We start from the raw sequence: 12,806 nt of genomic DNA, 5'->3' as shown, positions 1-12,806 counted from the left end.
GCTTTATGGAAGGTTTCTCCTCTCGAGGCCTAGTAAGGATTTTTCCCAATACCTTACTAACCTATTCTCATTAACTACTATCCTGCTCTAATAGCACCCTTCTCCCCAGATTCTAGCTCCTTTCTATCACTCGCTGTTCCCAGAAATCTGACCAATATTCGGACATCCCCCAAAAGACCAGCATCTCTGGCATCCACGCCATCTTTAAAAGGCTTCCGTGCCCCCAGACATGTGTTGGCAATTGGTGTTCACCAACAAAGTAATAGCACAGCAGCTACACAGCTCATGGCATCCATAACACTCCCTTGTACATACAACCCCATTCTCACCCTTGTCACTAATTACCCACAAGCCACATAATTTACCTGTCCTTATCTACATCCCATGTAAACACCCTCATGCAGCCACTGCGACTTTGTTCAATGCCCACTGGAGACCTCCAGCTTGTAATTGTTCAGGAGGGGATCATGTTAGCAATTAGACAAAGACAATTGTGAGCTTTGATTTGCAGGGAGCAAAAGCAATGACAAACAAAACCAACAGAAGCTGCAGTTAAGTCCCATGATACAAACCAAATGCCATGCTGACCAACAGCTATTTTACAGTTCACATTTGCTGCACCCAGCTGCCATGTACTGGAACCGAGTGTTAAACAGGTCCTGTCAGGTTTGTAAACCCTGATACATCTGAACTCTGTCATGGACAAGGACCCCCAGTGTCTTCATCATACTCCTGAAAGATTGCTCCCATTCTCAAAGTGTATCACATCACCTCGTTGTCTGCTCCAATTGTGCAGAGCATAGCATACCAAGATGATGTGGCACCCTCTGTCCAGGCTATAATGGAGGGACATCCCCAGCATCAAGGCACTGACCCACCTTTGACTGGCTGTGATGGGCCGGACATGTCGTCTGCATGACCAACACAAGGCTCCCTAAGCAGGCACTTTACTCCCAGCTCCGAAATGGCAGTTGAGTCCCTGATGGACAGAGTAAGCTATCAGAGATACCCTCAAGGCTTCACTGGCAAAGTGCAGCATTCTGACAGACACCTGGGAATCACTGGTGCAACACTGTCCAGAGTGGAGAAGGAGCATCTGGGCAGGCATCAGCACCTCAAGACGTGCCATTGGGAAAAAGTGGAAGCCAAGTGAAAACAGTGCAAGGAACCCCATCCACCCCTTCTCATAATCATCTTCTGTCCCAAATGCATCAGAGCCTGCAATTGTCACATTGGTCTGCATAGCCACCTCCAGACTCACCCTGAGAATGGAAGAGAGCCATTCTTGTCTAGGAGGGACCGCTAATGAATGAATGAATGAACTATGCCTTGGCATTTAAGGTGCTCATCCAGGTGCTTCTTAAATGTTGCAAAAGTGCTTTCCTCCCCCACGCTCACAGGCAGCACGTTCTATCATTCTACCACCCTCTGAGTAGAAATCTGTTTTCTCAGATCTCTTCTAAACCACTTGTTCCTCCCTTAAATGTGTGCCCTCTGATCTTTGACATGCCTGCCATGAAGAAAAGATGCTCGCAATCTACTCTGTCTATGCCTCTCATAATTTTGTACACCTCAGTCAGATCTCTCCCTCAAACTCATCTGCTCTAAGGAAAACAAATCCAGTATATCCCGTCTTTCCTCATAACTGAGACTTTTCATCCCAGGCAACATCCTAGTGAATCTCCACTGCACCCTCATCAGCACATCTTTCTGTAGTGTGGTTATCACAACTGCTCACAGTATTCCATTTGTGGCTATCAATGTTTAAAATCATTTATAAATTGTACCAAGACTTCCCTACTCCTACATTCTACAACCGGCTCAAGGCGGCACCCATCCTGTATGCCGACTTCGCTGCCCTGTCTACCTGTGCTGACATCTTCAGGGGTCTGTAGACTTGTATACCAAAGTCCCCTTATTCCTCAGTAGGGACCTAACATTCATTGTATATATCCTTCCCTTCTTTGACCTCTCAAAATCATGTACTTATTTGGATTAAACACTATTACTCTGCCTAGTTTACCAGCTGCTCAAAATCAGAACTTCCTTCTTAATATCAACAACACCCTTAATTTTCATGTCATCTGCAAACTTACAATTTAAAATAGAACAAATTATTGACTCCGCACCCCACCCCAGACTTCACTTCCTACTAAATGAAATCCCTCCATCTCCTGCCCCCACGGTTGAATCCTCCTCTCACCTGACCTCTGCCACCCTCAAGGTAAACCTGCTTTATATGTTCTCCAGTCTTTACTGTCTGCACTCCCCACCGCCCTCCCCAGCTCACTGGAGGCAATCAATCAAGCTCATTGTAGAACCACAGAATCATACACTATAGGAGAGACCCTTTGGCCCATCAAGTCTGTATTGCCAAAGCTACATTGAATCTATGCTAGTCCCACCTTCCTACGCTAGTCTCGTGGCCTTGAATGTTTCAACAGCTGATCCAGCTACTTTTTAAAGGTTGTGAAATTACGTAACTCAACAACCCTTCCTGACAGTGCATTCCAACGATCTTCTGTGTGGAAAATCTTTCCCTCAAATCCCTTCTAAATCTCCTGCCATTCTACTTAAAACTATGCCCCTTCGTTATTAACTTTCGACTAAAGGCAACAACTGTTTTCTATCCACCTTGTCCATGCCCCTTATAATCTTATACATCTCAACTGGGTTCCCTCTCATCCTTCTCTGCTCCAAAGAAAACAACCTGAGCTTATCCAGCTTCTTTTCATTGATAAAATGCTCCATACCAGGCATCATCCTGGTGGATCTCCTGATGCCCCTCGTGTACAATCACACCCTTCCTACAGTGCGATGACCAGAACTATAACAGAATTCCAGCTATGGTCTAGCCAAAGCTCTGTACAGCTCCAACATAATCTCCCTGCCCTTATAATCTGTGCCTCAACTGATGCAGTCAATTCCCTCTCAACTACCCAATTAATCTGTCCTGCTGCCTTCAGGGATTTGTGGGCAAGAACTTCAAGATCCTTCTGTTCCTCTGAGCTTCCTAGTGTCCATCTATACATTGAGTTTACTTTCTGGTGGAAACCAATGAGACGCTGGACTCAATAAAACCCAAATACATGTGAGAAAGTCCAAACGCTGGATTTCTATGACTATCTGAGCAAGCCTGTGGATCAGGTAAATAAAAGTTCAACCCAGTATTTCATGGCTGAAGTGATACAAGAAAAGGGGGCATGCAGGAGAGTTGAGCAGGCATCAAAGCAACCAAACAGCTCTTGTTATGCAGGAATTGTGTCTGTAATGTTTTAATCTGGAACATTCTATGCATTTCTGAGTCAGAAGAATACTTTGAATAAAACTGTCACATCTGCTACAGCAATCTTGACCAATAAGCTGCCTAATTTGGTGACGGGTAATACAGTCCACTGGCCTTTGTTCAAAATACAGGAAAGTGTAACTGGAAGATCTTGTAGGATCTACTGCTCTAATCCACAATCACTCCTCTCCTGTGTCCTGAGCCTAACAGCAGCAAATACAGGCAGGATTCCATCAATGACTGGAGGAGCAGTGGGCAATGCAACATGAGTGATTTCACTCAGCTCAGGACCTAAATTCACAGCTATGAGTCTGCTGGTCAGAGCCAGACAGGGTTTCAAGGAGACACTATCTTGGCGAGAAGAGGATTAAGACTCATGGAATGAGTGGTGGTGGAATAGAGAGTTGTACTGAAGTCTGAGGAAAGGGAATGTAATAGAGGCCACTCCTGCTGGGGAGGGCAGGAGGAGATGTGGAGGACACAAGCAGCCGTAAAGTCATAGAGATGTACAGCACAGAAACAGACCTTTTGGTACAAACTTGTCCATGCAGACCAGATATCTTAACCTGATCAAGTCCCCTTTGCCAGCATCTGGCCCATATCCCTCTAAACCCTTCCTCTTCATATGCCCATCCAGATGCCTTTTAAATGTTCCTCTGGCAGCTCATTCTTTACACACACCACCCTCTGTGGAACACTTTGCCCCTCAGTTCCCTTTTAAATTTTGCCCCTCTCACCTTAAATCTCTGCCCTCTAGTTTTGGACTATCCACACCAGAGAAAAGACCTTGTCTATTTACCCTACCCATGCCCCTCATGATTTTAAAAACCTCTACAAAGGTAACCCCTCAGCCTCCAATGCTCCAGGGAAAATAGCCCCAACCTACTCGGCCTCTCCCTAAAGCTCAAACCCACAAACCCTGGCAACATCCTTGTAAATCTTTTCTGAACCCTTTCAAGTTTTATAACATTCTTCCAATAGGAGGGAGACCAGAATTACACACAATATCCCAAAAGTGGCCTAACCAACATCTGATACGGCCAAAACATAACCTCTCTATTCCTACAGTCAGTGCTCTGACAAATAAAGAAAAACATGCCAAACGCCTTCTTCATTGTCCTATCTACCTGACACTCCACTTTCAAGGAGCTATGAACCTACACTCCAAGGTCCTGTTAGTTCAGCAATACTCCCTAGTACCTTACCATTAAGTGTATAAGTCGTTCTAAGATTTGCTTTCCCAAAATGCAGCACCTAATTAATTTATATAAATTAAACTCCATCTGCCACTCCTCAGCCCATTGGCCCATCTGATCAAGATCCCGTTGTAATCTGAGGTAACCTTCTTCGCTCACCTTGACATCACCAATTTTGGTGTCATCTGCAAACTTACTAACTATACTTCCTATTTTCACATCCAAATCATTTATGTAAAGGACAAAAAGTAGAGGACCCACCACTGATCCTTGTGGCACTCCACTGGTCACAGTCCTCCAGTCTGAATGGCAACCCTCCACCACCACCCTCTGTCTTCTACCTCTGAGCCAGTTCTGTATCCAAATGGCTAGTTCTCCCTGTATTCCACGTGATCTAATCTTCCTAACCAGTCTCCCATGGGGAAGCTTGAGTGCCTTACTGAAATCCAAAGAGATCATGTCCAGCTTTGCTACTTCTTCAAAAAACTCAATCAAGTTTGTGAGACATGATTTCCCACGCACAAAGCCATGTTGATTATCCCTAATCAGTCCTTGCCTTTTCAAATACATGTAAATTCTGTCCTTCAGGATTCCTTCCAACAACTTACCACCTTTCTTAAATAGCGTCATAGCAACAAAAACATTTACGCTGTGACAAACTGTAGCTTTCTGAAATTTGCTGATCAGCACCCTGAGTGAAAAAAAAATCAAATATGACTTTTCCCACCAAACTCATGCATGAAGATTGGACACCTCTGTGCTTCAGGACATTGCAGCTATAAAGTTGGCATTTAATTGGTAGTGAATGTACCAAATCCTGGACCTTTAATGTTCCACCTCCATCTAGGTAAGTGTAAAGATGAACTGCAAATGCAGTCTCACCATTGCCCAAAAATGTATCCAACAGTATCTCATATACTGTATCAGGCAGCCGAGCTAATATCCACAACAACAAAAACAAATTGCAGAAAATATCAAACAGATCTTGCAGCATCTGTGGAGAGAAAGCAGAGTTAACATTTTGTATCCAGTGACACTTCTCCAGAGCGCAGCTAATATCCAGCCAGGAGATTCTTACTTCACCTCTGCCAGCACCACATCCTCTTCCCTTACTGTCACTTCCCCAGTGCAACAATGTCCAGTTTGTTCACTACTTTCAACAGAATGTGTTGAGTTGGTGTTTGTCAAGGTTTGTGAAAGAAATTCAGAATTCAGCAAGAGCCAATTTCCTTCCCTAAGAGGAATTAGCGGCCCAGATAGATTCTTAGGACAATCCTTTGTCACTGACACCAGCTTTTCATTTATTTTCTTTTACTTGAATTAACTCAATTTCAATTCTCTAAAAGCTTGGTGGGATTTGACATTTGTGCCTATATCATTAGTGAAGGCCTCCTACTACTCTATTAGGAGAACCCTATGTGTCTGTACCCCTGTAACTACTGATAAAATAACTAGATGGCATCCAAGGTTATCTTTAATTATTTGCCATCAACCTTTCAGTGGAACATCATATATTTTCTGAAGTGACATCTTAGCTGTAACAGCCAAAATCAGGAACTTACTGACCAGATCATAACATTCTAATCCTACCTTTATTTGCTTCTATGATTCTATGGCATGGAAACGTCAATGCATGAGCTCAAAACTCTCTCATTCAAATTGAACGTTTAACAATTCAGGCTTCAATGCCCATTACAAAAACATTAGTATTATAAGATCATTAAAGATATGATAACTGAAGAGGTAAAGAGTTTACTGAATTCAAACTTAAATGAAAACATTTTTCTTAAATCTTTTATCATTAGGTATCATCCACAAATGGCCAAGAAACAACATTATGTAAATGATATAGCCTTTAATACCTATATCTGGACCAGTGTTCAAGCTGCCAGTTGTCACCTTCAGCAAGACAACTTCCAATTTCCGGGCTGTTGGAAGATATTTAAGAGACAGAAAAATTTCCCCAATGACCTCCTGAAGGAAGCAAAAAACAAGTAAAATTACAGTAGGACTGAAGCTATTACAGCAAAGATGCTATATAAATATAAGTAATGTTCTTGTTGCTGTTTGCATGCAGTTCACCTTTTGTCAATCTTTAGCAGTTAAAGAATCTGGTGGACTGTAGTGATGATGCCCAGACATCTGTGATTGATTGATGTGCTTTATATATATTGACCTACACTTCGGGCTATAGGCATGTTTCAAAGTTGCTGATTGTCTGAAACTTGGAAACATTGTAAATTGTGAGTACTGAATGGAACTTCAGAAGGACATGGAATGATTGGTGGAATGGGCAGACTGGTCGCAGATGAATTTCAGAGTGGAAAACTGTGAAGTAATTTATTTTGGTAGGAAGAACATGGAGAGACAAAACAAAATAAAAGACATTATTCTAAATGGGATAGATGCATAAGTCACTAAAGGAGACAGGATTAGTTGAGAGAGCAGTTAATAAAACATATAGTATCATATGGGTTTTAGTAAGAGGGGCACAGAGTAAGGCAACAAATATGTTATGTTGAACATGTATACCAGATCCTTTTACATTTAATTCTAGACATTGCCATTTGAGAAGGATGTGGAGGCATTGGATAAAGTGCAGAAAAGATTCACAAGAATGGTTCCAAGTATGAGAAACTTCACTTATAAAAATAAATTGAAGCATTCAGTTCTGGCCTCCCTGCTATATGAAGGATATTGTGAAACTCAAAAGAGATCAGAAAGGATTTACAAAGATGTTGCCAGGGTTGGAAGGTTTCAGCTATAGGGAGAGACTGAATAGGCTGGGGCTGTTTTCTCTAGAGGGTCAGAGGCTGAGGGGTGACCGTATAGAAGTTTATAAAATCATGAGGGGCATGGATAGAGTGAATAGCAAAGGTCTTTTCCCTAAGCTAGTGGCATCTAAAAGTAGAGTGCATAAGTTTAAGGTGAGAGGTGAAAGATTTAAAAGGGCAACTTTTTCATGCAGAGAATGGTGCATGTATGGAATGAGCTGCCAGAAGAAGTGGTAGAGACTGGTAGAATTACAATGTTTAAAAGGCATCTTGATTTGATTGTGGTATTCAAAATCATGAGGACTGATTAAATATGGAGAAATTGCTACCATTCATGAAAAGTGCCAAGAATGATAAAATACAGACTGAAAATAAACAATAAAAGCAAGACAAGAAAAAACCCTTTTCATGCAGTGAATGATGAAGATGTGGAATTCACTGCCCATAATTGTGGTAGAAGCAAGTGCAACTGAAACATTTAAAAATGACTTAGACTGTTATGTGAAAAGTACAGTGTTACAGGCTGAAAGCAGGACTATGACATTTAATGAACTGTGCATTTGGAGAGCCAGCACAAACACAATGGGTCAAATGGCCTTCTCCTGCACTGTAGCAATTCTATGATTCTGATGGTGTGCAAGCTGTGTCTTCATATTACAATTGTTGGAGTCATAGAAATGTAGGGTCTTCAATAACTTCTTTTTAGCTTGTTAGCTCTAAGGACTGAAATCACACTAATTTACTTTGTAGTGCAATGGCCTTTCTAATGCTGTTTTTGGTCACGTGAGGTCTTACCCCTAATTTATATGAAGCTTACAAATGTATTTACTACCTTTAACTTGCTGTGGGTTACTGATTTTCCACTCCTTATAGTATGTAAGTCATATGAATAACAGCTATCCCATTTTGGAGTTTGTTACAACCAAGTGAGGGGGGGGGCGGGGGGTCATGGCTCTTCTCTTTTTTAAACTCCTGTTGATAGTTGCTACAAATATAATTTTATTTTCCTTTTTAGCCCATCGCTACCACTCTTCAATTAAATATAGTTGCAAGATCAAAATCAAAGAGAACCAGTTATATTTTTTGAGTGAAAGAGCGTGACTTTTTATTACTAAAAAAACATCAAATGCATACACATTGTAACATACGTATTGAGTTTACAGAGAAGTGAAGAGGGCAGCATCTGAAAAAATATTTTGTTACAATTTAATTTTGTACAATTTTTTGATTGTGAGGGTGAAACCAGAGTCTCAACTGTTTCGCTGTCATCCTATTTTCTCAGCAGTTGCAAAGTTAGCAGATATCCTTGATTATTCGGTCAATGGCATTTTCTCAAGTTGGTTTTCATAGGCATCAATATCAGAGTATGAAGACGAAACATAGGGAGAGTGAGAGACGATGTTTCCGTATCCTTGCTGTGATCAGTCCATGTTACTTTCTCTCTCCTTTGATTCCAAAGCGAATAACTGAAATGTGGTAATTCCCAGGAAGCTAGTTTTGTATATTCCTGGTAGGTTATTGGGGTTTATCAGGTGATCACAGCAGCCATTTTAAGTCAACATTTTTGAAACATCTCTATGACTCTATGACTTGATAAACAGCCTTTATCGTCCATGAAAATCTCCGTTACTAAAGTCAAGTGATGAAAGCTGAACACCGATAGTCCATTTTCCCCATGATCAAACCCATCTTCCCAACCGGAAGAATGGAATGCAAATGGTATTTCTCCAGTTTGATTATGAGGTGCCACTTTCCACATTCAGACTTTTTGACTTAAACTTGGTTCTGAACCTGCTTTGGCATTAGCAGTCAGGTCTGTTTTCTGATCTGTGCCACTTAACCCTTTGATGTCCAGTTCTGTAATCTCTGCATGAGATTCAGACATTTTGATCAATTTGATTTCTAGGAGATTGATTAGTTGTAATCTGAGGACTTGCATCCAGTATCTCACTCTCATTTTAGCTTTCCATCAATCTGATTGAACTGGTTTAAGGTTCATGCTTGTTCTGTTTGTTGGATCTCCCAGTGGCTAATTCTATGTTTAACTCATTGCTATGCCTTTGGTAGCCTTCATCAGTGTTCTCTGCTGCAGGGTATGTTTCCTTCCCTTTTCCTTGGTTTTAGCAGTAGGTTTTCCATAACTTCTTCCATTTCCCTTGTATTCCTTGAATGTTCAGCTTCTACTATATTGCTCTGCGACTCTTCCACAAAGTGAGCCTTCAACTTTACTTTCTCCTGGTTTGTTTAAAAACTCCAGTGACCCTCTTACAGTTTTAGCATTATCTATTAACTAGTGCTCTGCCTCTGATCTGTTGTCTTTCGTTATTTTCCCTGCTCCTTTCTGGCCTTTATTTATAGCTGTTAGCTTAGGTCTGATCCTAGTAACCCCTTTGGATGTATCCCAACTCTTTGTGACACGTCTGGATTGATTTCAGCCCTGTTTACATCAAGTAACACTTCCTGAACTACCTCAAATTTTGTGAAATTTGCTGCCCTGTGTAGTTCTCTTTGCAGCTTCCCAGTGGTTTAATTCCAGTCTTTGGTTCAGTAACTTCTGTTCTCGAGGCAGTCCAAACTGATGAGTTTTGCTGCCCCCTATAGGGCTTATGAGTCCCTTTCAGTTTCCAGCTTTCCTGCTGCTTGCTTCCTGCAGCTTCCCTCTCCTCCAATGTTTGAGGGTTATATTTTGCTACCAACCAATTCCTTTCCCAATAAAATATCTATGCCTGGTATTGGTAAGCTTGAAATGACACCCATTATTACCAGACTCATAGTTCAATAGTTCTCACTGACACACTGAATAAACTCGAACACGCAACACCTCTGGATTCTTTCCCATGAACCCTTTGGCTTTGATTCCAGGTGGAAAATCTTTTACTTTCCTGTCTAGCAAGCTCTGTGAGTACCTGAAGTCTTGAAGAATGCTGATCTCTCTTGCAGATGGTTTAGAAGTTAGGGCTCACCATTCCATTCAATCCAAGCCCTGTCATCTATCCAGGTTCACGATGCTGCCTGACAGTGACTATCCTTCATGCTGATTCAGGTCTTGCAGTTTGAATTTCTAGGGAATGTTGAAACTTACAATTTTCCTTTGTGTGTCTTGGTTTTCCACTGTGAAAGTACTTACCTCTCAGCTGATTCCCTCCTTTTAATGGTCAATGACAGATCTGTCTTTTCTGGCATCCTTTATTTCTCCAGTTTGCTCCAGGGCACTTATCTTGCCGTTCTCTTTCTCTCTCTGGTCTGTGACAGCTTCTGTACCTTGGCTGCTCTGAGTTTATGGATCTGCATGTTAACCTATAGTTGTCAGGCAGAATCACTGCCTGTCTCAGCCTTACTACCCTCTGTTCCTCAACAGGAGTCTGAATTGAAAAGGGAGTTTTTCAATTACCTCATGGAAGTTTTTATAGGTGGCTTCAATATTAGATGCCATACCCACTGGTGAAAAGCAAGTTTTTAAAGCCCTTTGTGTTTGAGTTACATCTCCGCAGGCTGTTTCTTGCAGGTAAAGAACTTTTGCCAATGGTATTTTCCGGTATGCACTTGAAATAGCCCCTCATAGTCAATGGTACTCCCCTGAGGAATAAACCTCATGAGCTTTCCCTGACTGTTTGCTCTGCCTGCCCTATAACAGCAATGTCCAGGGGCAGAATTGCACACTCTGCAATCTCATGGCTTTGTATAGCCCATATTCTACCATTATCATCACACCAGGGATCAACTCTGGTTCAATGGAGTGTTCAGGAAGGAATGCCAGGAACAGCATCAGTCATATGTAAAAATGATGGGTCAACCTGCTGAAGCTACAAGCAGGAATACTTGCATGGCAAACAGCATAAGCAGCTATGCGGAGCTGAGTGATCCTACCTCTGCAGTTTAGCCATCTCCAGTCATGAATGGTGGTGAGAAATTAACAACTTACTGGAGAAGAAGGCTCCACAAATATCCCCATCCTCAATGATGGAAGAGCCCAGGATGTCAGTGCAAAAGATGAGGCTTAAACATTTCCAACAATCATTAGCCAGAAGTAGATGACCCATCTTGGCCTCCTGCAATAGTCCCCAGTATTAAGACACCAGTCTTCAGCCAACTCAATTCACTCAAAAAACAACTGGAGGCACTGGATAATGCAAAGGCTATGAGCCCGAACAACATTCAATTGATAGTACAAAAGCCTTGTACTTCAGAAATTACTGCTACTCACTGATATCTACCCGACAATGTGGAAAATTGCTCAAGTATGTCCTGTACATAAAAAGCAGGACAAATCCAACCCAGGCAATTACCACCCCATCAGTAAAATAATGGAAGGTGCTATCAAGCAGCACTTGCTCAGCAATAATCTGCTCATTGATGCCCAGTTTAGGTTCTACCAGCGTAACTCAGCTTCTAACCTCATTACAGCTGTTGTTCAAACATGATAAAAAGAGCTGATTTTCAGAGGTGAGTTGACTGTGACAGCCCTTGACATCAAGGCTCATTTAAGCAAATGTGGCATCAAGGAGCCCACGCAAAACTGGAACCAATAGGGTATTAGAGGCATACTCTCTGCTGGTTGAAGTCATACCTGGAACTTAGGAAGATGTTTGTAGTTGTTAGAGCTCAATCATCTCAGCCCCAGGACATCTCCGCAGGATTCCTCAGGGTAGTGTCCTAGGCCCAACCAGCTTCAGTTGCCTCATCAATGATCTTCCCTCCACCATAAGGTGAGAAGTGGGGATGTTCGCCAATGATTTCACAGTGTTCATCAACATTCATGATTCCTGAGATACTGAATCAGTCCATTTTCAAATGCAAAAAGACAGACAATATCCAGGCTTGGGCTGAAAGATAGCAAGTAACACTCATGCCACATAAATGTCAGGCAATGACTATCTCCAATTAGAGACAATCGACCCACCACACCTCGATAGTCAATTGTCAACTGAATCCCCCACTATCAACATCCTAGGTTACCATTGACCAGAAATTCAACTGGATTCTCCACACAAGTACAGTGGCTACAAGAGCAGGTAAGAGGCTAAGAATACTGTGGCAAGTAAATCACTTCCTGATTCCCTAAAGCCTGACCACCACATACAATGAGTATGATGGAATATTCCTTCCTTTCCTGGATGAGTGAAACTTCGAGAACTGTCAGGAAGCTTGACACCATCAGGACAAAGCAACTTATTAGACTAGCAGCACATCCACAAACATTCAGTCACTTCACCACTAATGCTCAGTAGCAGCAATGTGTACTGTCTACAAGATGCAGTGCAGAAATTTGCACCTTCCAAACTAACAACCACTAGCATCTAGAATGATAAGTGCAGAAGATGTATGGGAACAGTCCAATGTGCAGGTGCCTCTTCAAGACACACAGCACACTGACTTGAAAATATGTCATCATTCGTTTGGTATTCATTATGATTCTAGCCAGGGGAGAGTGCTCACCTAATTCCCATTGACTCCCATTTTGATAGGGTTCCTTGAGGTCAACTCATTCAAATGTAGCCTTGATGTCATTGGTAATCCCTCTCACCTCTGGAATTCAGTTCTTTTATCCAC

General features: G+C 41.9%; 1 protein-coding gene across 2 annotated transcripts in view; it reads right to left on the bottom strand.

Annotated features, from left to right (window-relative positions):
- syt19 (synaptotagmin XIX) overlaps positions 1–12,806 on the bottom strand; it is a 78,038-nt gene that overhangs the window by 23,149 nt on the left and 42,083 nt on the right. For both annotated transcript variants that reach the window (XM_060838483.1, XM_060838482.1), the window contains exon 6: positions 6,345–6,456. In XM_060838483.1, coding sequence (XP_060694466.1) covers positions 6,345–6,456 — 112 coding nt within the window. The remainder of the gene's footprint in view (positions 1–6,344; positions 6,457–12,806) is intronic.

The sequence above is a fragment of the Hemiscyllium ocellatum genome, chromosome 18 (genome assembly GCF_020745735.1).
Source record: "Hemiscyllium ocellatum isolate sHemOce1 chromosome 18, sHemOce1.pat.X.cur, whole genome shotgun sequence".
Taxonomy (NCBI): Eukaryota; Metazoa; Chordata; class Chondrichthyes; order Orectolobiformes; family Hemiscylliidae; genus Hemiscyllium; species Hemiscyllium ocellatum.
This window is presented reverse-complemented; position numbering and strand designations above follow the sequence as displayed.